The sequence below is a fragment of the Orbicella franksi genome, chromosome 6 (genome assembly GCF_964199315.1).
Source record: "Orbicella franksi chromosome 6, jaOrbFran1.1, whole genome shotgun sequence".
Lineage (NCBI taxonomy): Eukaryota > Metazoa > Cnidaria > Anthozoa > Scleractinia > Merulinidae > Orbicella > Orbicella franksi.
The window spans coordinates 28,785,040-28,811,944 of NC_138150.1; the positions used below are offsets into that span (position 1 = coordinate 28,785,040).

Consider the following 26,905-nt stretch of genomic DNA (forward strand, 5'->3'; position numbering starts at 1 on the left):
TTTAACTAATGAACAAAGCTCTCACTCATAGTTTTTGAAGAAACTGTTGACACACCGAAAGTAAATTAACAGCCATAGATGCTGTAAACCTGAGGTTTGTGGCATTAGCTTTTCATTAGAGAAAGAAAAAGCTATTAATGACCTGCCTCTTGGTTTGCTTCCTGTCACAGCTGATGATTCATAGGCATGCAAGGTGTCCACATTCTTCAGTCTGGTCTTTCATTACTGGATACACATGTAGTTGTGATGCAGAACAGGGTCAGATCAGGATTTTTTCATGGGGGTAGGGCTGGTGCCTTGGGGTTGCACTGTCAATGGGGCATGCCCACAAATTGTTGCCATTTGAGAATGGAAACCTATAGTAATTGAAAACTTTTACACCAGAAATACTGGCATTTGCCACAAAGGAGAATTTATAATGAGGTACATGTACGTGTACTTGTTCTGTCGTAGTATTCATGATCATTTTCATTATTTTATTTTACTTTTTTGCTTCTCCATAAAAGGGCTGACGGTCACCTAATCCAAACCCTCTAAATCTGCCCCTATGGAATATACATTTGTAAAGTATTTTCGTACTAAATTGATAATTTTTATTTCCTTCAGGATGGAACAGAGAACAGTTCACCATCAGGTAGTTGCATTTATTCTAAATATTGGATATCAAATATATAAATATATAAAAGTATATATATCAACTGTAATTTATATTTTGTAGTTGTTATTTGGTGAGGGTGCGTAACTTATTATTTAACTGTCTCAACTGACAGTAGGACACCATCATCACTGTAAGTACATTGTGGTACCCACATGTACCCGGCCTCAGAATGTTTGTTGTTTCAAACTGATAATTTCAGGTGATATCACTGAGGGAGCTTTAGACCTTGCTATGCTATTTGATCATGGCTTATTACGAGATGCTGCATCAAAGATCAAGTAAGAATTTGTTGGATTTTTTATTAACCAGAGCACAAAGATGCTTCATATGCCAGACATTTCATATTGCCAATCTGTGAAAGTTCAGCTTGCTTGCCATAAAATAGCTTTGTAACTGTACTTGAAGTGGTCAAAGGGGTAGCCTTTGCAGTGGGCATTAAATAGTGTCGGAAAGGCAAAGTGTGGATGGAAGGAGGCGGACTGGGAAAATGAAAGGTTCCGTCCCCTTCTTCCTCACGTTTTTTGCCTCCCTATCCCTTCCCTGTTTACGTCTGCTATGCAGGCTGTCAAAGAGGACAGGTGAAGAATTTGTGATGAAATATTAAATCTAGCTGTTTTGTGGTTTCTCTGTAGAGAGGAACCAAATGAGTCTTTCATGCAGCAACACTCAAGTAGCATTGTACGGTGGCTTGAAGAAAGAAGAGCCAGACATGAGGTTTGGACAATGACAATTTATTGAAACTTAATTGGCCAGGGGATTCAGAGACTGAAAGGACAGTGCAATGTACATGTAATGGGTCCAATCAATAGCAAGTAGGAATATCATTTCCTTTAAGGTTACTCCAAAGCTTTGTGGGGTTACAGCTTCATCCAGACGATCCTGTTACAACTCATTTAATTTAGCAATTTTTGTTTACACTCAAGTGTTGACATTACGCTTTCGAAAATTCTTCACAAGATTGAAGCCATCGTCAAATTTGATAAAGTGTAAAAAGTCGCTGTTGGGAATGCTCTGGCTTTTCTAACAAAACCAGGCTCTTGTATCAAGTACTTTCAACTTTCCTGGACTCAAAACTTATTACCCCAGAGATTTCATGTGTATCATGAGTGCCTAGAGGTCCTTGAAATCACGCTGACCTGTTTCAGTGGTATGAAAACACTGTCAGACAAATCTGATCTGATCTGAGGCCTTTAATTATTCCATCTTGGGACATACACTGTAGGCCACTGACAAAGTCAGTCAGACAAATACACCTGGAAAAAAAAAAAACTGATAAGGCATCATGCGTAAAATTAGGAAAATGCAAAAAAAGAAAAAAAAGAATAACAATGACAGAAAATTTGATCACACTGTCTAGCACTTAAGAAGAAATCCTTTCCCTGAATTTATTTCTTTTTTATATTTTTTAATTATTTGTTTCCTAAATGATTGAAATAGCTACACTAGCAGGACTTTTTCTTCTTGAGACTTGTTGGCTGCCATTATATATTTTTGCTGACACATTCCCGAAGGTTGACAGTTACATGTAAGGCTTGGTTATGAAGCTACCAATGTGATTTATCAAAGACATTTTACCTACTATAATTCTAATGTACAGTCGGAGTAGAAATAAATCGTTAAGTAACTATAAACTTAATTTTTGATTTTTCATGTTGTAGGAATATGTTAGTTTATCGCAGTTCACAGACATGCTGACCGGCAGAGGAGCCAGTAAGGAAGACTGTTTAGAGGTTGGTTGTTGAACAATTTCCTATTTAAACATTGTAGTTCAGAATCAACAGTAAAAGTATCAAATAAGTCTATTGATTCTCCTTAAAAAAACTGCTTTATATCAGTGAAACCCTATACATGAAACTGACGAGGAAATGGTATTCGCTGGCTACAACAAATCTTTCTCAAGTTTTCCAATTGAGTAAAATTTTGGTAGACTAGTTCCATGTACATGTGTATTAATGATCAGCTTGCAGGACACTACTTACTATTATTATTTAATTTGTTCAGTTAGTGTAGTACCCAAATTTGTACAGTTTGCTGACACATTGTAAGTTACAAAAGATTACTGTATTTTTTCGGTTATAAGGTGTACTTGGTTATAAGGTGCACATATTAAGTGTATCAAGTTTACTAACTGAAAATTTATCCTAAATACTTGGTTAAAAGACACAACCTGGAGTGCAGGAAATTTTTTGATCATGTTCACGTCAATAACAGCAATATGCTTCCAAATTTGCTAATTATGGTCCTTTCACTCTAACTTGTAAACAAAAGTTAAAAAAGTCACAAATAATACTGGTATATAATGTCGTACACTTCACCTTCAGAGCTTACCGTGAGGTTGGTGCCACACAAAATCTGTGTTTTATCTGTCTTGTGATGAAGTTCTCCTGAAAACACTTGTTCCATGCACTACATATGTCAGCTATAGAAACAAAAGTTAATTTAATACAAATTAAAATTAATACAAAAATTAATTCATAATAATTTATAATGTAGTGAACTGTACATAATATTTAATATGATGACAACAAAAATATTTTTTGCCATTTTATCCCTTTCTACTTTTTGTCCAGTTATTTAGTCAATTTGATGCTGATGGAGAAGGATTTGCTGATGTAGAAACTTTTCTGGAGGTTTGCATTATTTTTAGTAACAATTATTAATTTCTAAAAACAAAATTCTGATTAATGTATAGGAGGTTTGAAACCACTTTCAACTGAAAGTTACATGTATATGCCAGTATTCAATGTTTGAACGCAAATGCACCATCAGCAGTGCCTTAAGTTTTGTCTATCTCTGCGTCATGTGGCATTTTCACTGTCAGATGTTGCTTCTGCAATCAACATTTTTCTCAAAATTATCTGTCTAGAATATATGCATCTACACTTTGGAAGAGAGAATGTTGGAGAATGTGGTCTTGCAGTACTTACAATGAAAATCACCACTTCGTATTTGGCTGATCAATTAGGGTTTCATTTCTTATTTAAGATTTTCAGCAGGATAGCAACTTGCTTTCACAGGCAGGCAAATGTTTTTGAAGTGAATTTCTTTATAAGAAAAACTCCCCTCTAGACTAGGTGATCAAACCAGGCTGGCAAAATCATTCTCATAGCTGATCAATTTGCCCAGTGCCTGACACTTAATGAAACCACTGGATCAATGCTCCTTTTGCTTTTAGACCCTCCAAACCTTCGGTGGTGGAATCAGTGCCAAAGGAGATTTAAGGACTTCAATAAAGACCCTACAAAACTGCTGTCTTACGCCAGGTACAAAATAGAAAATAATTCAAGGGACTATTTAGCTACTTAACATGTATGCATCTACATCAAATAACCATAAGTAAATATTTAAAGGCAATTTGATGCTGATATCCAGTAGCGTGCATACGTGTACATGAGAACGTACATTGCAGGCAAATCATCCCATTTGTTGGTTCTATACTTACAGCGGGCATTGTTGTGTTTGTTGGTGCTTTCAGTGAGAATATCATAGCTTTGCATAAATTTATTTACTAAAATGCAGTAAATAACTTTCCATTGGCAGGATTTGTGGACTGTTTTGCTGAGAACAAGGAAGCAGTTGTGAATCATGGTCGTAAATTGCTTAAGGTGGGTGTCGACAACTAATCTTTTTATTAGCTTTCGTTGTTGCTGGATATCTGTTGTCATACAAGCATGTTTATTTGCCAGTCTTTCTTCATTACTTTTATTTCTTAATTTTCTATTGGGTACATGAATACCAAATATGATGACATTCCAACTTATTCTGTGCTTGATTTTTCATAAACAAAGTTTGCACTAATTACAAACAAAGGAGAAGAGAGCCAGAAATCTGCAACATGTCCGCCATTATGGAAATTCCAGGGAGCCCTAAATTTATTTGTTAGCTTGAATCGGTCCCACTGATAGTTCTGGGCATTTTAAAAATTTCTTTTTCCCATTAATTTTAAAGGGAGTCAGTATGGGGACTCAGTAGAAGGTTAGCTGACCAGGGGCCCATTTCTCAAAAGCACTGGAAACCTTTCGGGCTCGTAAAGCCATTTTGAGTTCATCTATATCCAAAACGGAGAAGTGTATATGCCTGAAACTTCTTGTATGAAGGGAACCTCTGTTCATGTTAATAATATGTAAATAAAACAGCTCTGTAATCATAAGGTTTGAGATTTTGCTATGGCTTTCCAGGGGTGAAAACTTTTTGGGACCATTGAGAAACGGGCTCCAGGAGTCAGTGTTTATTTGAAACCCTGCTAAAAGTGTTGTATACTGATGTTCTACTTTGTAGTTCTTGCTGAGAAACAGAGCCACTAGTACATCTCTTCCTTTGCCTGCCCTAGAAGGATTCTGTAACACTTCTGAAATGAGACTGAAAGTTTTACAGGCTTTCATGGATGCACTGAAAGAGAAAGGTAAACAGCTGGGTAAATGCTACATGTAACTGTACCTATGTTTGTCTTAAACAACTGAGTGAGTGCCTCACAGGGTCTGGACATTGTACGTGTTGGTGGGGAGAGCTGAGGCAGTGAAAGAAAAGAACCTTTTCAAAAAACTCAGGGATGAGACTTAAGTTACTTGTCTCAAGTCAGACAAAGTTACCACAAGAACGCCAGTCTGTGATCAGTTACAAAGTACATTCCAAGCTTGTCAAAAACTGGATAATTTGTTTGAGTAGTCTGTTCTATCTGGAGAGGTAAATAAATATCCTTATGGCTTTTGTTTGTTATGCTTTTTTTGTTTGGTTTAATAGCTGAAGTACAGAAGCAGGTCCCATCCGTGGAAGAAGGTGAAGTGCTCAAGCCCTTGATGAAATGTTACACCGCACTTGAAGTGTCAAGCAGCAAGGGCGACATTGCCAGGTATGAGAACTTTCGCTTTGATCTGGCTGAGTGTGTTTCTAAACTTGTAAAGTAGACTAAAGTAGTTGTTAAAAAAGAAGTGATTTTCTCTGTGTCCGTTATATATCCAATACAACTGTCATATCAGGAAGACACTGTGAGAGGTAATATGTAAATTTAGCCAAGCCTAAAAGCAGAGCTCCTGATTGCATTATAATGAACCATAATTAACCATAATTAACCTCTGCAACTGGAGGTTCGACTTTCCTTGACTGTACACCCTCCTTCTCCCACGGAGTAAAAACCTGGCCAAAATCTGTGATCAACACAATGCAATGTGCAGTGGCATACTGCACTGCCTGCCCCGCCCTGCTGTTAAGTGTACAAAATACACATAAAAGTCAATATTCTCTAAGAAAATATGCGTAGAAATGTTGAAATACAGAATCAGTTTTATCGCCTGCTGAGACTCACAATATCAAGGTTTGAATTTGGAATACCTTAAATCCTTGAATTAGCAACCAGGGCACTTATTTCAAATTTAGGAGAAGGGGGCGGGGGGGGGGGGGTGCGTATTCAAGGGGGGACTTATTTAACTTTTCCCAAATCATGACCTGACATGGTCATTTTTTAATACATCCTATGCACGTAAACAACAACATAAACTGTTTGTCAACATAAAAAGCTGATCCTAAAGTTTAAATCGTGGCACCTTTGCTACTGGTAATTTTTTTCTCTAAACTTAATGTGTTCACATACTGAAACATGTTTCAGGTTGCATTGTAAAGATGTAAATTACTAAATGACTGTTTAAAAAAAGCTGGACAAGAGTGATTAAACACTAGGAAAACTATACAGAAATGTACATCCTTTGTTGTCTAGTTACTCATCCACAAAATGGGGGGGGGGGAGGGGAGGGGGGTGCTTATTTCAGGGGGTCACTTAATTTTAAATTTTGGCTGATAGGAGGGGCACTTATTCAAAAGGGGCGCTTATTCAAAAGGGGCGCTTATTTGAGGGGGGGGGGGGCACTAATTTGAGGATTTACGATGCATGCAATCTTAGCTAAGGCTATAGTGCACCCTGTGTGGAAAAACGTTAATTATAATTCATTATTATATGGCTCGTGCTTGTAGTCAATATAACAGATGCTCTGATTGGCTTATTCTTGGGCAGTAATCTTCTGTAATGCCCACAGGCCCATTACAGGCCTGCCAAAAGAAAGCAAAAAGCCATACATGTATGAACATTTAGTCTTTACAGGAAAATCTCAAACCTCAGCCTTGCCATATTGACCTTGCTATTGCACACTCAATGGCTAAGGTCTTGGTTTGAGATTTCCAGGCCATCAACTGCAAATTTTTGGTTAATAAGTAGTTAATATTGATTGTGCAGTACCAGAAAATATCCATACTCCCCCCACAGAAGTGATCGGAATTTCCTGGGGGGTGGGGAGTTCTCTAAGACCAAAAAATTGAAAGAAATGTATCAAGTTTAATTAGAATTTCCAGAGGGGTTGGGGTGGGGGTGTGTCTTGGAAAAAATCCCTTCCATGGGGGGGTATGAATATTTTCTGGAACTACACATTGATTATTTGTAGCTGGTTGACAAATACCTGTTTAATGTTTCAGGTTGACAAATGGAGACACAGGTTCTTACTGGCAGTCAGATGGACCTGCCAGGTCTCACTGGATAAGGTAAGTACTGTTACCACTTTGTGACATACAGTACAGTATTGTGCAAAGTAATGCAAGCAAAGTTCAACAAAATTCCTGGCTTTTCGAAGAAATTTAGCTTGAAATGATAGTTCAACAAAATTTCCCCGCATTTTTGTGACATCTGTCTTTGCAATCCACGCGAATTGTCGGAGAATAATTCACTGTGCCATAATTTACTCCTCCCAAAAAATTTGCTGTGAGTTTTTAAATGATAATTTGCTGTTCCTGAAAATTTGCTGCAATTTTTCAAATTCATCTTCTGTTCACAAAAGGCTAAGAGCTATGATTGGAACACATAAATGATCATGAAAGAAGTCTTTAATATGATGAAATAAAATCATAACTCCATGAACTGTTAGCTATGAAACTCACCTGGTCATTTCACAAGGAACACTCAATATGTTGACTTAATCCAAACCCCAAAACACCACAGTTCCATTAAATACCTGAACTTGTTGTTAATCACTTAATACACTTGCCAAAATGTCATTTTCAAATTGTTGAACTGTTTACACTCTGACTGAAATTTCCTGAATTTTTTGGATTAAGGTGAGCAACCATAATCTAACAGACAGTGTTTCTCCAAATACAGTGTCAATACATATGTCAATACATATGTCACCGTCAACTCTTATGACTGTCAGAGTTGAAATTGAAGCTGTTGATCAGAGAGACAGTTGGGTTTTTTAAAAATATTTTTCAAAATGAGCTTTGAGATTTGTTTGATTTAGTTTTGTGTATTTTTTTTTGAGTTATAATTAGTGTTTGAGACTGATTTATCATACTTGTGTTTCAGATTACGAATGCGGCCAAATGTTGTGCTAAAACAACTGTCAATCAATGTAGGCTCGTCTGACCAGAGTTACATGCCACAACATGTTGTTGTAACAGCAGGACGGGATGAGCAGAATCTCAGGGAAATCAGTGACTGTAGGATCCCTAGGTATTACATGCATCCCTTGTGAACCTGAGCTCAAAATAAGAATTCTCATTGCTTGACATACATGCACGCTTCTTTTTGTGCCTGTCTTGAGAATCTCAGGAAGGGGGAATCTCATATAAAAGGGATGGGAGTTCTCATGAGAAATTTTGAAAACAACCCATGGATGAGAGGTACCAAGATCCTGTTTTGGGGGCATGGCTTCAATTTTTTACACCCTCAAGAGATTATACTTGTACCGATTGTAAAACAACACCTTATCTATCTCCTGTCATATTTTTTTGGCTCAATACCCTAAAAGGTACAACCTGCACCCCCTTCCTTTTTATGTGGGAGGCCCCGCAGCCGAGAATTTGATGTCATATCAAGATGATATCCCCTTGTAGTCAAACAGTCCTTTTTGTCATTCTCATTACTTGACTGCTGTGGTGTCCAATGATTTTATATTGAAGGCCAACTTGGATGTTTAGATTTAAGAAGAATTTAACAGAGCATTTCATTGTACTTCCGGCTGGTGAATGCTAGGTCACTTACAGTCTTTATAGTGGAGTTGATAAATTACAATGTTTTGAATAATGTTTAACACAGTTCTGGGTAAAAGAAGCAAGTTAATGTCTTTGTATATTTGATCCCATCAGCCAGTTCAATGGGGACTTTGTTTTGGTGGATAACGTGAAAATTCCTTATCCAGGTATGTAACAAGTAAAATTACACATTTGTGTGATAAATTAGGTTATTCTGTAAGAATATTTCTGGTAATGAGTGCTCAGTTTGCTACAAGTTCAAAACTGTTTCACACAATGAATTGTAAGAAATCTCAAAGTCTACTCTACATTTGCTTCACTAAGTTTGTTGTTCTAATTTTAACAACTGAGTTATTAAATGACTCTGACAACTTATGAGTCAGGATGTTTTGTGTCTGCATCACAAAAATGTTGACAGGTGGTAGGGAGACCATGCACTGTCCATGAAAGAACCTCTACATGTTCACACATTGTTATTTAAAGTCACTGTCTGTGGTTTCTTTTGATTCCAGTGATACAAATCAATATTAGAAGATGCCACAGTGATGGCTGTGATACAAGAATACGAGGAATCAAAGCTGTGGGGTACAGGTGAACAACTGACTTATATTATTAACAGCTATAATTTGTTTGATTTTATAAAAAAAGGCTAGAATGTCTGGCTGTCATTGGTTTCTTTTTCTTGACACGAAGCCACTATTAAAGTTTTACCACATGTAAATTTATGCTGTGCTACTCTTGAGTGATGCCAATTCACTGTAGGTTATGTAAACCCACATTATATCTGGTAGGTTTCCTCTTTTGTAAACAGTTTGTCAGCACTCATTTATTACTCTTGTGCTAGAATGATGTTTGAAGGCTGGATGACACTATCAAGCAGATAAATGGCTATCCAATGGATAAGTGTTAAAAATACCAACTACGCTATCGACTGGATAGTGATTTATCTTTCAAACAGCCCACATGTGGTTTAGAGTGTTTCTTTGCCAACATTTGATATGTACATGTACGGTACCTTCCATTTTGTCTCCTTGGTACTCAGAAGGTCTGACTTGCTTTTCTTATTAAATGTGTGATACACTCAGTTGTCTGTGTAACTGGTGGATTTTGTTTCAGAGTTTTGAAAAGTAAAGGCATGAGTGTGGGTGATGCATCAGCTGTATGGTTTCTGTCTGTTCTGGGAGCGACTGCTACTGCTGCTATGCCTATGGCACCACACCTTAGGGATCTTATCTTGTCTCATACAAGGTAATTATACAGCCTAGGGCTAAATGAGCTGTACTATCAAATGGAGTTTTAATGATTGCGAATGGCAATTAATAATGGTTATTTAGGAGGGAGATATATAAATAAATGCCCCTTTAAGAAGCATGCTATTCTATTAAATGCTATTAAATGTTAAAATACAATGTACTGCTTGTTGTGCATTGAAAACAAGACCACAAAATCCTTTAAATTTAATCACAAGTAACAATACGTGATTGAAGGAAAGTTGTCAAGAAAAATAATAAACTGTAAGTCAGTGGTTTTTTTTTGGAAACTTGTGTTTACCATGTACTTACATGTATTTGCAGTTAGAATTGTTTGTAGACATGTATATTGAAGCATGTACATGTAGTTAGTTAACCTGACTGTGATGTATTGACTGACACACTTTTTCAGTGCTCATTCTCATTTTTTCAGAAGCTTGTATCGTAGTTTATACTTTGTATGGACAGTGCTTTCAAACAGCTGTGTCCAGTCAACACGTATCAGTTTTGTTGCGTGTCAATTTTTCTTATAATTATATCTTTTTTAGACTTACTTGGCAGATCAAATGATATAATTTTTTTGTTTCATTAAAAGGTCAGCCCTAAGCCACATGAGGCCAATGTCATTATCCTTAACATCACCAGACAGACCAGCATCCCTCTCTCATAATGTTCTTGAGGAAATTGAAAATTTTCTCCATTCTGTTGTAAGGTGAGATATATGTTGTACTTTAATTTGTAAATCCCTGTTTTGCCCTAACGTTACTTTTATCAATCTGATTATCAGGCTACAGCTTTCTTTGTTTACTTGTATTTGTACTTGTGTATTAGGTTTTCCTGAACTGGTTCTGACATTACCTCTGTATTGTGCTATCATTGTCATTTCTGCTGAACCCATGCTTTTTTTTTTCTGGTTTCTGTCAGCAAGTCTCTACCTGGCAAAGTTTTTGGTAACCACAAATTATTTGTGCATCTGAATTTCTTTGTAGATATGAAGGTTCAATTCAACCAGAGAGTTTAAAGATTTTATTGGAATATACTTTAGCACGTGGAAATCTAACAAGTATTTTTAAAGTTCTAAAATTACTGTATGGTAAGAGAAAAATATATTTCTTTTTAATATCATTTTGGAAATTACCTCAACTGAGTTTGTGAACTGATTTTTGTGCTTTAAAATCTTTCCTTAAGAAATTGCTTTTGAAGATTTTGCTGCTGCCGAAATTGTGAAATCATTAGAAGATGTTCAACTTAGAGCTACAAAGCAACACGGTAAGTAATTGTCGTTGTTTAAATTTATATTTGTTTTAACCTTTTCAAACCCTCTGGCGAAGGCAACAGAAGGTTGCTGAAAATTTATAATTAGTTTTTACCAAAGTTTTCTTATTAGATTGATCGTACATGCTGTTAAATCACCACTTCACGGGCCTGCCAAGTTTCAGATATTTTGTTAAATCCACCACCCCGGGGCCATGCATTGTTTATATGTACAGTAACATGTACATCATAACTTTACGCTACAAGAATCAATTGTTGTTATTTAAGTACATTGTATCTGAGTAACAGCATGTGTGTTTCTTGCTGTTAGGTGCAATCTTAAAGATGTCTTTGTCTTCTTGTGATGGAGGCCACAAAGATAACCTCTCAAAACCAGAGAATGTTTTGACAGACAACTGGTCATCTGAAGGTAAATGTATTTAATGTAAATTCCGTTGTCAATCCAAGCAGAGTAGCCTGTTGACACTAGAAGCAAGGCAACTTTCTGAACTCATTTGTCACCTGCATTATGTGTTACGTGCGTTTAGCTTTCATTGCCAATGTTTGGGCTTTGCATTTTGTTAAGTGTACAGAGTATGTAAAGCGTAACTCACCATACATGTCAGAAGGTAGCAACTTAATCATGTCTACGTGTACTTGCTTTTGATCAAGCTTACTTATCAGAGAGTGGGAAGACGAGAGTGTCAATGATGTTTTCAAGCGCTGCTTCTGTTCGTGTTAAACTGACAAGGTTAATCATCAAGGTTGGTAGCATAATTATGGTAAAACAACTTACCTTTAACCAGTAGTTATATCTTTTTTTGACTTTATCATGAGCCTGGTGGTGTTTTCTTTTGGCAACTTGAATCTTAATAACCTGGTCAATGTAATCGTCTCTTTTCCAGGTGTCCAAAGGAGAAATTGGTCCATCACATGGGTTGGTGTTTGTTCTGGATGATTTAAAAAGGTACAGGTGATTTTGTCAGCTACACTGTATCCGTTTCAATAAAGATCAGCGATTCAAAGTTTGAAAACAACCAAATGGTATTAAAAACATTCATGGTCCGATAGAAGAGGCATTCAAACCAGCGCGAGAACCCTGTGGTGTTGGTCACCTTGCTATCATGTTACCATAAAATTCCGAAAGTAACGGCCCGCATTGCTTTTGGATTTAGCAGACAAAAGAGGCCGCTAGTTTCAGGTAGCCGTTGACAGTCATTTCAGACAAAGCGGGCTCGTGTATGATACTGACTAACCACATAAATAAAGTAGACTGTGTGAACAAGAAAGGCCTTAAATTTTGGTACTACTCTCGGATAGGCCGTTACTTTCGGGAAGACTGCTACTTTCGGGGTTTCGATTGAAGGTAAAAATTAACGTTACTTTCGAGGAGCCGTTTTTTCTCGAGGAGGGGTGAGGGCGTTATTTTTGGAATTCTACGGTATGCTTTCATACCATCTATGCTCTGTGATTTTACCAGCTCACTACCTAAGGTTATTTTTTTTTTTAATGTTATAGTTAAATTTTTAAAAAAAGACTTTGATCACAAGTTTTGCCTATGTTTTGAAACTTTCTACAGGTTTACCGTAGATTAATTACTATTTTTTACTAATGGAAGGGAGTGATTTATTTCATTTCAGAGATGAAAAAGAAAAAGAACGTGAAGGAAATGGACATGAAACAGATGCATTAAGCAAGTACAATGACTGGACCAAAGCTACATACACAGATTATTTAGCAAGGTGAGATTACATGACTTGTAGCTACAGAGCAATTCTAAGGCTTCTAGGAATATTTTTTACAGTTTGCTTGACTTATTTAATTGTAACTCTCCTTGTTTTTCTACATAATTTAGTAAATTATTACTTGAGGGTTCTTTGCTTTGAAGATCATTTTGTATAAACCTTATAAAGGTAAACAGCTCTTGGGTTATTTTACTATGGACACAAGTTGTTACTAAATCATTGGCAGATGGATTTAAACTTAAGACCCAATATCGGTGGAATTAATACCAACAATTTATAGCTTTCAGTCCGGTTTTTTCCAGTGCTAAAAAAAACTGCTAAAACCTCATTGATTTTAACTGGTTTTGGTTTGGTTTTTATTTTCTTATTTTCAGTTCTAAGGAGAAATCAGAGATCAATCACGATGAGCCAGTGGCCTTTTTTGCGACAGAGGAGGACTGGTATGTTGAACTAGAAATGAGTGTGCAATGTACCTTAAGTACTCAAAACTACATATCAATTGATTTTTGGTAAAGTTAGTGCCTAAAAGTACACTTTTTTAGAGATTAATGGGTGGTAAGGCGTTTTGTATCCACAGTATGTGTAGTCAGTGTGCGGTAAGAAAATAGCCATTTTTGCCAAGTTTTTGGTGACTCTGTTCAATGGTCTTTGCTAAATAAAACAGCAACCAGACATTAAAATCGGAACGTTGTTATTTAATTACAGTTCAATTATTATTATCACTTTTCAGGGATGAAGTTGAAGTTCATGTTGATAGGATTTTGACGGGAAAGGTATTTCCTTGTCATATTGTGTGCGATAATAAGAATGTTCTCTGTGCATGTGATCATGTTGTGTCTTAATATCTTAGGACATATGAATTTGAAATTGCAGTTAAAGATGATAATTTAACCCTTGGTCAAGGTTAACCTTGGATAAACACTCATGGGCCTTGAAAAACATTAATCACAGGCTCTATATTACGTTGTAACTGCTGTTAAATAGTTACTACAGGTACTGTCCATTCTTTCCTGTGTTCTATTTTACAGTATGTTGTGGTGAAGTTTCTTGGAGCAAGGAAAGAAAGCGCTGAAAGAATCGGAGTGCTAGGAGTCAGCTTTTTTGGTTATGAAGTCAAGCTCAACTGCCCTTTACATGATGATTTGCACTTGGTAAAGTTTGGAACCTTTTTGGATTGCCTCTAGATATTGTTATAATGAAATTTCCTAGATCTTTTAATTATAAGTTTAACAACACTCACTTTTGTTAAAAGAACAATCTTTGTCGAGATCATACATTTTCCATGTTTTATATCCTATTGTTTGCTATGCATGTGTCAGTGTTGAATATCTAAGCCTGTTCTAACATAAATCAAAAATCATTGTTTTTATTCCAGAATGATGTGGCTCCTCTACCGAGTGGAAATACTGTAGAAGGCTCAACTTTGTTTATTCGAGTTCTTTCATTTCTTGATGAAATGGCTAAGGACCAGGTACTGATCAATATTTCGCAAAGTTTTCCTGTGTAAAGTAGGATTTTCTGCTTTTTCAAATGCAAATTGTTATCACCCGTGTTCAACTTTGCTCATTTTTTCCAGATTCGTCTGAAATCAAGACCTAAGAATCCACCTTTATTTAAGGAGAAGGTATAAAAATTAATATAAGTGTGCTTTATATTATGTTGTATTTGATTTATGTGTCTGCATGTGTGTTTTATGATATAGATAGATTATTGTATTATGTTATTACTTTGTTTGTATTTGCAGGAAGGTCAGCTAGAAATGAGTAGTGTCAGTCTGGAGCTAATCTGGGATGTTTATTCACTTGTTACAAGCAGGTACAGCTCAAGACCGTGAATGATAACGAATTAGAAAACAGTCCTAAGAAAACACGCGCGCTGATTGGTTAACATTCGTGGTTCTATTAAACAATTAGATTATGAGCTCGAGATTTCTATTGCGTGATAGTTGACGAGGGCGCAGCCCGAGTCAACTATCACGCAAATCTACTAGTTGTTCAAAACTATATATAAATCCTCTTCACAGACACTTCAAAAAGCCAAGAAGCGGCCGTCATTTTGCTAACAAACACACACTGCCACGTTAACCACTATCTATCACAGAATAGATAGTGAGTAGCGTAGTCAATCAGAGAACGGCATTCGTGATAGAACGCTAGTAGATTTAGACTAAAACTCGATAGAAACACGGTACATGTTTTCTATATATTTCTTAAATCCTAGTCCTTATCCTCAGAGCCCAGTTGTTCAAAGGGTGAATAACGCTATCCACTGAGTAAATCACCATCCAGTGGATCATTATTGGCAAAACAAACTACAACTGTAAACTGGGTAGTGACTTACTCTGGAGCCAGGTCATCTACGTCTGAACGAACAATGATTACTTTCCTACGTTGTTAACATAATAATATTCTACTATACCGTGGGCCGTAACTTTGGTTGTTTATTTACAGAGGAGTAACACACAAGAAGATAGTTGTGTCTAGTTTGCTTCTTCTTCGTCTGTTCCACCAAAGCCTTCCATACTTGAAATCCAACATCAGAGAACTGGCAGCTGACAACACTGACAAGGCAGCATTTGAAAAGGTTCGGCTCAATTTGTTTTCTGTATTTTCGCAGGGAATTTAGTGTGATAAGAATAAAACGAGTATTGCCTGTCTCTCTGAGGTTACAGCTCCAAGTCCCGGAATCTTAAAATGCCATCTTAAGAGCTCAGATGAGATTTGCCTATGAGTGTAAATGGAGAACCTCGAACATTCCTGTCTTTGATACTAGACATCGGCTAAGAGGAAAACCAACGAAAGAGATTCAAAATCTAAAATGGAACAAGTGTGTTGGTTTTATTGCAGAGCAAAAACTAACTGTTGTATTAGTTTAGCATTCTGCTTTTTACATATGTGCCTTGAGTTAGCTTAAAGGCTTGTAGAATGTAGGACATCTACAGTGGACAACAATTATGTATTATGGATATTTATTTTTCAGCAACAAGAACTGTCTTCCAAAGTTTTTGCTCATTTGTGTGATGTTGTGGATGATAACAAGCAGTTTTACGATGAGAAGATTCATCAGATTTCAAAGTTGATTATCTTAGAAGGTAAAAGCTGGAAAAAAAAGCCAAACGGTTATTTGATATCTATTACTTACATTTGCAATTGACATTGGTTCACTTCACATTACATTAGAACCCGCCTTAGGCTCACCTCGTTATCATAGTTATTGGTTTTACAATATTTAGTGTTTTAAACAATTAATATCTTTCACTTTTGATACCACCGAGTTTATGTGAAAACGTTTGCGATATTTCTTCATGTAAGAGTCTACATGTGCGCTTTAATTTTTTGAAAGTAACAATATTTAAAGATTGGCCTGTATCTTTCCCTCGTAGGAGCAGAGATTTTCTTCCCAGACTCGCAGACAAGACGAAGTCATCTTCTGTCCATGGTGGATCAAGTGATGGAAGAAAAGAAAGCAGTGTCTCTTGGTCTGACATTTGAGTCACTTTGTAGATTCTTCAGTAACAAAGATGCCAGTGGTCTTCTTGGACTTCCCAATGCTGTGACAGAGGCAAGTTCGTCTGATTATGGTCACGTACTGTCGAGTTATTTGTAGACTTATATATTTATTATTCGACAAAATTAATTGTCGTGATGTAATCTATATGTGACTGATGTCTTACAACATACATAGTTTGCCATATTTGGAAGTACCCTCAAGAACATTTTTTGACATTGTAAAACCCTAGCCCGTCTTTTCGAGTCTGGGAATCGGGGAGACGAATGAAATAAGCCCATCAAATCCCTGTACAACCACAGGTGTCTTAGCTATAGAGCGTTTCCGCATGACGCCACGGCAGCCCTATTGGTGTTCCAAAACAACGAAACGGCGGCCATCTTTGTGTACCAAACCAATCCTGTAGGAGTTGAATTCTTTTCTTATGTAAACACTTGCTTTTGGTCCATTAAATTTGCATGGCTGCTTGCCACGCGAGTGAAAACGCTTTATAAAAATACAGGATAATCAAAATATTTTATCACACCATCATTTCCCAAACGCCATGTCATGAGTACTCATTCAGATGTGTTCAAAAATTGTTGTATTGTTATAGGAAGGGTTTGACTGCGGACCTGTTCTTGGTGTCATGACAACACTACTGTCCGTAGCATTTCAAGAGGTACGCTCAATGCTAATCATAATGCCACTCTCATCTTTATATGGCATACTTCACCGTCACCTTTTCTCTAAATTTATGTCTGCTATTTTGTATTTAGTGCCTCACTTGTTTGGCAGCAAGTGATCAAAGTCACAATGATTCGACATCTAACCTTGTTCAGTTATTGTGTGCAATGCAAAGAAGTCTTCTCACATGGTGCAGCACACAGATCAAAAGTGGAAGTTCATTTGGCCAGGATGTTGCAACGACACTTGTAATAGAATGTAAGTTTGTAACAGTTGCTATTATATCTCTCAGGTACTACGTGCACTGTGATTGGTCAATTTAGCGGGCCATATTCCACCGTACTAGCCACTAAAAATTTATTCCGGTAGTTGTTGCCAAAATGTTTCGTGATTTATTGCCAGCAGTCTTCAAATTTTATAGCAAGTAAAAGTTTAAAACTTTCTTTTACTTAAAATTGTGTGTTAAAACGTGCTAACGACTTAACAACGATTTCAAATTGACTCGTTTTGTTTTCGACGTGCGTCAGAAATTTGAAGCCGTTCCTCGTGAATGGAAATCGTTCCCGAACCCGTAAGACACACAATAGAGATAAAATAAATATCGTACTAACCTCGTCTTCTCGGTTAGTACTGTAAGTTACGATCCTTGTTTTTTTCCCTTTCGATTTATGTCCCGCGCGCATTAATCGAAGGGAAAAAAAATCGGTCCGTAGCTTACAGTACAGACCTCGAACTCGGTTTGAAAGTGGTATTTACAGTCCAATTGTCTGCAGTTGTGTAAACGTTCTGTTCAATATTTGGCAACATAGCTGCCCTAATAGACGCTCAGGGTATATTGTAGTCAGCCTCATTCTTAAGGTGAATCGTGTTATGTTTGATTCCTGTCATTTATGTGCCTTTCTTGTTATTACAGACGTTGCTATTCTCGCCAACAAAGTGTTCCTGTCACTTCAGGCGGTAAATGATGCAGAGGATCAACTGACCGTGATTGACAGACTTGAACACTCATATGTGTCGGCAGCCATGAGGCAGCTGGTATGTCGGGTTTCAATTGTTCTGTTCACCTCAGCTTCTGTAAATTAGCCAGCTTTTCCTGCATTGGGTTTCTGTGATTATAAAGAGTCCTGGAATGCCATACAATGTACACTTACGTATTATCAGGCAATTCGTGTCAGACTGTAATTGTGCTTGCGTTCCCTGTGCTTGCCCGGGTTGGTCGAAGGGATCTTGTCAGCTCTGCCTAAAAGAGTGTTCACTACAGATTGTTTGCTTCATTGTTACACCCTTGTCATTCAGTCGAAACTTCTTTTTAGTGTTTTAACAAAACGTTTGTTTCAACGGCTTTTTTAGACTTTCTTAAAGTTCTTTCCGATAATATTTCCCGGCCTGTTGGTTTAATGTCCTTTTGTAAGCGAAGGACTAAGCAAAGGTCAACTTGTGACAAGTCTACGGCTTTTTAAGCCGGTGTCAAACCCGCTTTTATATATCAGGAATCCTGGTTTCAATTGTAGTATCTTTCGTATAACCTACTAATACGCCATATTGTATTTGCTGCAGGTTCTCTTTCTTAACTTGTTTACAAATGTGGACTCCATTTGTATGCCAGTGCTCAGAAGCCTCCAACCAGTGACTCTGGAGTTAAAGAAATTTTCAAACAAATATCCAGAGCTTTTCTTTAAAGTAAGAGTCATTAAAAGTGTTTGACAAAGTCTCAGATTACGTAAACAGTTGTACTGAAGCAAATATACTACACATTATGATCATAGATTTCAAATGATATTCACGGTTTACCTTTATCGACTCCCTAATACCGGTATCCCAGGGCACTATTTTGAGCTTAAAGTACGGCCCCGTCGACACTACGCCGGAGAAATTGAAAACGCAGCTTTATTTCTACAGTTAGGCCTGCCGTCCACATTAATCAGTCACGAAAACGGAGCTTTTCGATACCGCTCTTCAATCCGAAGAAATTTGAAAAAAAAAAAAAGAAAAAAAAAACCGCCTGCTTTGCGCTTTAGTGTGGACGTAAAACATTTTGAAAACAGAGCTTTTCGAAAACGATGGACGTTGAGATTATCATGATATTCCCCTACCTGAGTTTCCCTCAAACACAAATCCAAAATGGCCGGTCTACATTCAAGATCTAGTAACGTACTACCAACCTTCCAGAATCCTCCGATCATCACACTTATTACTTCTTAACCCCACGAATTTTCACCTGAAGACGTATGGTTCTCGAGCTTTTGCTGTTTCCGCTCCTGAACTCTGGAACAATCTACCTGTTTCTATCCCCTCATGTGACAATCTAAGGTCTTATCTAAATCTAAACTCAAAACTCATCTTTTTAAGAAAACTTATTACTCTTAGCGATTTTTAGTTTTTATTACTTTCTTAAATGCACATTTTCAATTATTAAGATTAGTACAGCTCATTTTAGCGAATTGTACAGCGCCTAGAGCAGGCATGGATAGGCGCTATATAAATATTTATTATTGTTATTATTATTATTATTATTATTATTATTATTATTATTATTATTATTATTATTATTAATTGGTGTGTTTTCAAATTTCTCCAACTTAGTGGGGACAGCATATTTTCGCGCCAAACGGAGGTTATCGTTTATTTAACGTAGATCAATTAGTTTGCCTCCATGTGAGATTTTCAATACTTTCAAGGATAATTATAACATTCTGTTCATGGATTAAACATATCTTTTCGTCCACAGATTGATTCTGAAGAGTGGAATAAGACCCAGGGACAGACTGTGCTGAGAACATGGGAGGTGGAGTCTGCGCACAACTACGAGAACAACCAAGACGTCAAAATGGTAAACTCGACAAACTTGTTTTTCACGTTTTTCTTTTTCTCTGGCAGCTGTCCACAGTTTCAATATCATAATCTGTATCTAAATACAGTCCAACCCCTATTAAGCGACCACCCCTATTAGTTGGCCAGTAATCAACGTCTCTATGAGGGCTTTTCTATTGTTTTTACCTCTATTAAACGGCCAACCCCTTTTAAGCGGTCACTATCCATTTCCCCGAGGATGGCCATTTAGTAGGGGTTAAAGTGTAGTTGTGTGATGTAATAAAATAATGATTAAAGTAAGGAAAGAAAAAAAGGAAAAACGATCTCCCACCCCAAAACAAACATTGTTGCTGGAAAACTATTTCTTGTTGTATATCAACTGTGGGAAGCAGCGCTTTAAACTAGGTTTACACTAAAGGAGATTCATCAAGTTTAGAGTACACGAATTCATAGGCGTTTACACTGAAAAGATATTCGGATTCCTAACCGTTTACACGCGACGACAACTCCTGGAACATTCATGATGAAATGGTTAACAAGCTGCCGCCGAAGAGAAGGCTAGGGGTAGATTGAGACAGTCTGAAGTTTTCTTTCCACTCGCTGACCACAATTTTGTTGTCAATCATGTCGTCCCACCAGGCATTTGTTCTGGTCTTATCCAGAATCGTCCAGGTTTTCGATCGTGCCATCGTCATCTCCGATAAAGTGTGGAGGGCGTCAAGATTGTCTGCGTCGATAATTTTGGTTTCTGAGGAATATAGCATTACCCATTATAAGAGATTGTCTGGACCTGTAACAGAATGAGGCAACTAGCGACCGCCAATAATGGTCATCGATGTTCCAACGACTGTGACTACATTACTAGATCCGCCATTTTGGTTCTACCGCAAACTCAAATGATCGCAGGCGGAAAAATATCCGGATTCGTGAGAAGATCGGTTTACACGACAAAACTCTCCGGATTCAAAAGTTCTCGGATTTAAAGTTCCCACTTTAAATTCCGGATTCATTCTCCGGAGACATGACCAAACCGGGGAGATTTTATTTCGGATTCGACCCAATTGCGTGTAAACGGCAAAACCAATCCGGCACTAAAACGTTCCGCATTCGTGACGAATCCGGAATGATTTCCTCCAGTGTAAGCCTGCCAGCCTTTTCAGCACTGCTTAAAGTCCCGGTCAAACACGCGCAACATTTCAACGCAGTATATTGTAACATCGATACGCGCGACATGTTGCAAAGGTTTGGTCACCCTGTTGTATCATCATCCAACGTCTTGCAACTGGGTGGCTGAAGGGAGGCCAAAAGCAGGCAATATATTGCGCGGGCGCGAGGCCAAACGCGGGCAAGACATTGTGCGGGCGCGAGGCCAAAAGTTGGCAATATTTTGCGCGCGTTTGGACGGGTCATAGAAATTGTTTAGTAAAGGTGTATCAATTCTTTACCATTCATGTCTCTCTTAGGTTTTTAACTGTCCTGGTTGTTCTGAATTTACTGTTGAGTTTGATCCACGATGTGAAACAGAAAGAAGGTACTGTTGACTTTTACCTTTGTCAGTAGTTAGCAAATGCGCTTGGTGACATGTTTAAACGTTTTTAAATGGTTTAACCAAACATGCCAAGGCAACGCTATAAACGAGTGGCAAACACTTGAAAGTCAATATTAATGTAATTCTGAAGTTATTGTTTTGTTTGAATTATGTTGCAGATATGATTACTTAGAATTTACAGATTCAAATGGAAATAAAAAACGTTTTGATCAAAAGGTTGACACTGAAAAGTGGCCGAAGGTATGTCACCATACTTATGAACATTTTTCTAAAACAAGCGAGGTATTTCGACATTTCTTCACTTGCTGAGCTGTGATTATCTTGCAGAGCGTAAACTTCAAAGCTGGAAATCGCCTGCTGTTTAATTTTCACTCAGATGGCAGTAACAATGAATGGGGGTACAAATTCAAAGTAAGAGCAAACTTTATCGACTTGTTTTGCTATTTGATCTTTGCCACTCTCAATTCGGCTGAGATTGTGGCGATCGTTACAGAGCGACGCATCTTACCTTTGCCACGTACGACAGTTTTTAATTAGTTTTTGACAACTTTTTGACTTAGGTTTTTTACAACTTCTGTTGGCATCCGTTTGAAATAGTCAATCAATCTGCGACAACTTCCCTCCGGTTTCAAACGTTTGCAGGTTTTACAATTTAACATTTCTGCCCTTGACAGCTCCAATGTTTTGACTTGCCGGCTCACATAGAGGCCAGCAAAAATGTGTCAAAAAGATGTCAAAATTTAATTGCTCAAGTGGCGAGGGTGCGACGCGTAGCACTGTAATGTAAACCATGAGTTGACTTCAAAATGTTTTTCTACCTTGGACTACAGGTAACTGCAAAAGGTTCTCCAGATGTAGCTTTGTCATGGATTTTCGATCTACAGCTTGGAATGGCTCGCCTGTTTGGTCAGCTCTGTAGTGCTGCTCTGGATAGTAGAAAAGGTAGGTGCAAACGACCAGTGTAACATGCAACCTCAACACTGTGAGAGGCACCCAGTGTTGTTAGAACCTTTAGTCGTGGTCGAACGGTGCATTATAGTCCATGATTGTTGATTCTCCCCTAGCTATCATCGACTATCATGAAGAATTTGAACAAGCTCAAAGTGAATGATAGCCGATGTTAGGGCATTAGTTTGTCTTGTGTGATCGTCCGGGTGAAAGTAGTTCTCAAAAGAACTGTTGTTGGTGTGTTATGTTTCGACAACCTGAGCAGAAGTCATCTTCAGAGTCAAGTGAATAGTGTTTGTCAATTGATGGGGGCATAAGTCTGGTCCGTTGAACGTTATTGTCAGTTAAGCCGTGATGATATTAGCTGAAAGACTCGCGTAAAGTTTAACAGCGATCATTGGACAGTTTTAGTAAGTTTCGATCCGTCTATTATTAGTCAAATTAAGTCGGTCTGTTTGAGGTCCGTCCGTACATGATAGTTGGTGGTCAAACCGAAGCGCGTGCTATCTATCATCGACTATCATTAACTATCATGCACCGTTTGACCAGACCTTACGTCTAGCATAATCCAAGCCGTTTATTTGGTTACAACATCCACGAAGACAAAGTTGAAATGATTATCCAAGATAACTCTGACCTATCTGTACATCGGATTGGAAGAGCTGCTATTTGGATGGCGAACACAATGAATCGGGTTTATTGAAGTTCTGATTTCCACTAGACTGTTTTTTTTTTTTTTTTTTTAAACTGAGAAGTGGGTGCCCGGTTTTTCAAGAACAATTTTGAAGCGTCAGTCAATGTTCCATTAGGACAACTTCACACTAGGGACCTAACGACATGAACATAATGACACGTTACGTTTGCCGTGTGAAAATACTGACGTAATGACATAATAGCAACATAACAGCAAGAATATAACGATACAAGGAAAAAAATTGATCTTTTCCTCACTTTGTTATGCCGATGCTCATGTTACCCACACAAGCAATAATGTTATGTCGCTAGTGTTAACCAGGCCTTTTTGGGTAGAATTGTTTTACGCTTGAATTTTCTCATGCGACAGCTGGGTCCGGCTAGCATGTGACTTAAACTTGTTTTTGTTTTCTCTTTGTAGCCTCCCCAACAGTGACAAATGTAGACAACGAAGAAGAAACCAAGTTACTACAGAGTGAGATCTGGACCACCCTTTTTCGTGGAGGATATATGACAGGCAAACTGCAAAGGTCTCTTTCTGGTTACCACGTGAGTGATGTTTGTTTGTTTGTTTGTTTTTTTTGTCAAAATCACACTTTTAAATGCCATCGTGAACTTCGAAAGTCTCATTGGTCAGCCAAATGGATTGCTCTCGTTTTCCGATATTGGGTTTGAGTAGTACTCAGCTTTGCAATTCTTCATTTCTTTGCTTACATAGTCCTTAAGCTTCTTGTAACGTGACCAGAGTTGAGAAGAGTTAAATTTAATAGTCTTGCGATGGAGATAATCGCGTTGGCACATAGCTTTTGATAACCGCGAGTTCATCCACGGACAGCGAATTCCACGTATCCTTGCTTTCCTCACAGGCACCTGTCTATCGGCAATATTAGTAAACAATTTGTTCCAAGTGGAGACGGCAGAGTCAACATCTTCCTTGTTTTTATTATTATTATTATTCTATCACAGGCAACAACGGGTACTCCAGTGGAAAGTTCCGTCAACTCCTTCCTCCACGGGATCATGAGTGGTGATAACAGCACCATGGAAGACGTTATTAAAAGGTTTGTGTCCAGCTGAAGGCGAGTTGGTAAGCATCTGGACTTAACGGTCTGTGACTTGATGATGCAGTGATGTACGATGGAAGTAAAGCGAAGACGTTGAGCAAGTTAGAAATGAAATTCATTAACCCAAAGTAGCCCAACTAGTTTGAAATAAATAATCATTAAGGAATATCATTACACTTTGCGTTCTGAAGGCAGAACGGAAGAAAATAGCACGTTGGCTACATGGCGTTTGGAACTCCTTTCGATCTATTTGTCCACGTGACATCATAGTTTAATGACAAGGATTTGATACCACATAACTTTAACCTAGTGATAGAAAGCCAAGTCTGAGGTCTAGAAGCTCAAAGCTTTGTTAGTCTAACCATTCACAGACTGGCTTTTGTTTGCATAACTTCTGGTTGCTGGGCTAATAAAGACACACACCCCGCCCTGTTGACAATGAAAGTTTTGCCCTTTTTATTGTTCAGTTGATCTGTTCAGCTACACGAATTGCAGACAAAATGGCACCATGAAAATATCAATGGTTCATTTTCCCTTCAGGTGTCGTGAGAAGGCCCCTGGGCCATTTATTGGAGGTCCTCTGGTAGACAAAGCTGTACACTCTGTCTTTGCTGCTCTCATTTGGCATTCGCAGGAATTGAGGGACCAGGTTGTACTTTTTGGTAGGTAGACCTACAAGTACTTTGTTTTCCACTTAACTACAAATGTGGTAGCAAGACAATCAATTCAAGCCACTGTGAGGCAGTTGAACGCATTGCCTTCTGGAAATGTTATTCTTTGTCGGCTTTTGCATTAAGCATACTTTGTGTCATTTCCAATTACAGTATGGCGTTAAATGATACCTTTAATTTTTTGTTTTTGTTTTTCAGCCAATAACACACCTCCTGAAGCTGTCCCAGAAGGCGTTCAAGACGCGTATTTAACGGCGGAGTCTCTCAGACGTGGTTTGGTATGTGTTATATTAAACACATTTTCACATCCTGTAGTTCCTCATTTTTGCTGGAAGTCAAGACTAGATTTGAAACAGTGACGTTTCAGTCCTTGTTTTTTGTTTTTATTCTCGGATTATCTCCCGTCTGTGCTCGTTATCCTCTTACGTCCCAGTCACAAATTAAGTAAGATATCAAACATGAAAGACCGTGTTTGACCACATTTCCTAACACCGGGAACAGATTTGAAAATACGGCACGCAGCGGACTACTTTTAATGAACTTTGATGTGTTTGGAAATGTGGTCATACACTGTGTTGGTGTTTGATATATCTTCTCAATCGAAACCAAAACTAAGGAGAAAATGGAGAAAAATATCGTAAAACATCCATGCGAATTAAGATAAGATTCGATTTCCAAACGCCGTCACGGTCCTGATTTCCTTTGTCTAAACATGATGAATCATTAAACAGTTTGAGAAGTACATATTATATATTACATATTATCGAAACCAAAACTAAGGAGAAAATGAAGAAAAAAAATCGTAAAAATCTATGCGAATTAAGATCAGATTTTCAAACACCGTCGCGGTCATGATTTTCTTTATTTAAACTTGATGAATTATTAAAGAGTCTGAGAGGTACATATTACATATTGCTTTGTTTATGTAGCAAGCTATTTCAAAAAGTAGGATTCCTACAACATTTCAACTTACAGGCAACTGTTTGTTATAAATTTCAAGGTTGATCGTCGCCAGCGTTTGATTCTGCAAGCTGAAGAAGAATCTACCCAGGAGAGCAGCTCTTCTCAAAAAATCAACCCAGACACACCTGGTATGTCCTAAAAAAGTGCTAGGCTGCGACCAAGATCCTGTGATCATTATTAATAAAATGTACTGTAATTTATGTTTAGCGAGGCTTGCGCCCAATAACAAGCTAGCATTTTAAAAGTCCACATAGACCCAAGTGGCCCATGAGGCCGGAGCTTATCCCGGTTTCTGTAACATGAAGCGACTAGGAGTATTTCTGTTCCCCCCTGGATGGGATGTTAGTCCATCGCAGAGTTACCCCCAACATTTGTACACCTGGGTGGAGAGAGGCACTGTGAGAGTAAAGTGTCTTGCCCAAGAACACAACACAATGTCCCCGGCCATGGCTCAAGCCCGGCCCGCTCGATCCGGAGTCGAGGCGCTAACCATGAGGCCAACGCGCGTCCCACGCTAGCAGTTTGGCTTGTATTTTCTCTGTTTTCAAAATGCATGTTACAGTAACGTTACATTTTTGGTTTTAGTGATCGCTTGTAAAGAAAAGGCACAGTTTCTTCTCAAGTTTGCTGGGTTGCAGAGAATCTCTGACAAAAGCGCAGAGGTATAATTATTATTAGCTACAGTGTAGAAACCAGTTTGATTTACAATCAGTGACAACTGTTTTGCAATTAAGAAATAGAAAACATGTCCCGTGTTTCTATTGAGGTTTAGTATAAATCTACTAGCGTTTATTACAAATGCCGTTCTCTGATTGGCTACGCTACTCACTATCTATTCTGTGATAGATTGTGATCGTTCTATGCGTGATAGAAATCTCGAGCTCATAATCTAATTGTGTAATAGAACACGATTTTCAACCAATCAGCGCACGTATTTTCTTAGGTTTGTTTTCTAAACACGTTTAGATGTTACGTGCCATTATCCATAAACTGGATCTTTGAATAATGCGTTTTGAGAGTTTTCATTAGTTTAGCCATTTTGGTAAGTGTACGTGTAATTTGTTTGGCCGTTTTTATCTTATTTTAGTTTTCTATATTTTGGTGGTGTTTTTAATA

General features: G+C 37.8%; 1 protein-coding gene across 2 annotated transcripts in view; it reads left to right on the forward strand.

Annotated features, from left to right (window-relative positions):
- The window catches only part of LOC145491077 (zinc finger ZZ-type and EF-hand domain-containing protein 1-like), a 52,731-nt gene that overhangs the window by 1,244 nt on the left and 24,582 nt on the right, over positions 1–26,905 (forward strand). For both annotated transcript variants that reach the window (XM_081470214.1, XM_081470215.1), the window contains exons 2-46: positions 607–634; positions 858–936; positions 1,291–1,372; positions 2,317–2,388; positions 3,229–3,288; positions 3,834–3,921; positions 4,199–4,263; positions 4,937–5,060; positions 5,399–5,507; positions 7,118–7,183; positions 8,001–8,147; positions 8,783–8,835; positions 9,181–9,259; positions 9,785–9,916; positions 10,514–10,630; positions 10,908–11,011; positions 11,107–11,187; positions 11,504–11,602; positions 11,845–11,936; positions 12,078–12,139; positions 12,813–12,914; positions 13,292–13,357; positions 13,648–13,690; positions 13,946–14,068; positions 14,293–14,388; positions 14,494–14,541; positions 14,662–14,732; positions 15,368–15,500; positions 15,897–16,008; positions 16,300–16,482; positions 17,024–17,085; positions 17,183–17,348; positions 18,004–18,125; positions 18,648–18,770; positions 19,819–19,920; positions 21,365–21,432; positions 21,609–21,690; positions 21,778–21,861; positions 22,281–22,392; positions 23,513–23,640; positions 24,058–24,152; positions 24,696–24,817; positions 25,025–25,104; positions 25,827–25,917; positions 26,375–26,451. In XM_081470214.1, the coding sequence (XP_081326340.1) occupies positions 607–634; positions 858–936; positions 1,291–1,372; positions 2,317–2,388; positions 3,229–3,288; positions 3,834–3,921; positions 4,199–4,263; positions 4,937–5,060; positions 5,399–5,507; positions 7,118–7,183; positions 8,001–8,147; positions 8,783–8,835; positions 9,181–9,259; positions 9,785–9,916; positions 10,514–10,630; positions 10,908–11,011; positions 11,107–11,187; positions 11,504–11,602; positions 11,845–11,936; positions 12,078–12,139; positions 12,813–12,914; positions 13,292–13,357; positions 13,648–13,690; positions 13,946–14,068; positions 14,293–14,388; positions 14,494–14,541; positions 14,662–14,732; positions 15,368–15,500; positions 15,897–16,008; positions 16,300–16,482; positions 17,024–17,085; positions 17,183–17,348; positions 18,004–18,125; positions 18,648–18,770; positions 19,819–19,920; positions 21,365–21,432; positions 21,609–21,690; positions 21,778–21,861; positions 22,281–22,392; positions 23,513–23,640; positions 24,058–24,152; positions 24,696–24,817; positions 25,025–25,104; positions 25,827–25,917; positions 26,375–26,451 (4,230 nt within the window). The remainder of the gene's footprint in view (positions 1–606; positions 635–857; positions 937–1,290; positions 1,373–2,316; positions 2,389–3,228; positions 3,289–3,833; positions 3,922–4,198; positions 4,264–4,936; positions 5,061–5,398; positions 5,508–7,117; positions 7,184–8,000; positions 8,148–8,782; positions 8,836–9,180; positions 9,260–9,784; positions 9,917–10,513; positions 10,631–10,907; positions 11,012–11,106; positions 11,188–11,503; positions 11,603–11,844; positions 11,937–12,077; positions 12,140–12,812; positions 12,915–13,291; positions 13,358–13,647; positions 13,691–13,945; positions 14,069–14,292; positions 14,389–14,493; positions 14,542–14,661; positions 14,733–15,367; positions 15,501–15,896; positions 16,009–16,299; positions 16,483–17,023; positions 17,086–17,182; positions 17,349–18,003; positions 18,126–18,647; positions 18,771–19,818; positions 19,921–21,364; positions 21,433–21,608; positions 21,691–21,777; positions 21,862–22,280; positions 22,393–23,512; positions 23,641–24,057; positions 24,153–24,695; positions 24,818–25,024; positions 25,105–25,826; positions 25,918–26,374; positions 26,452–26,905) is intronic.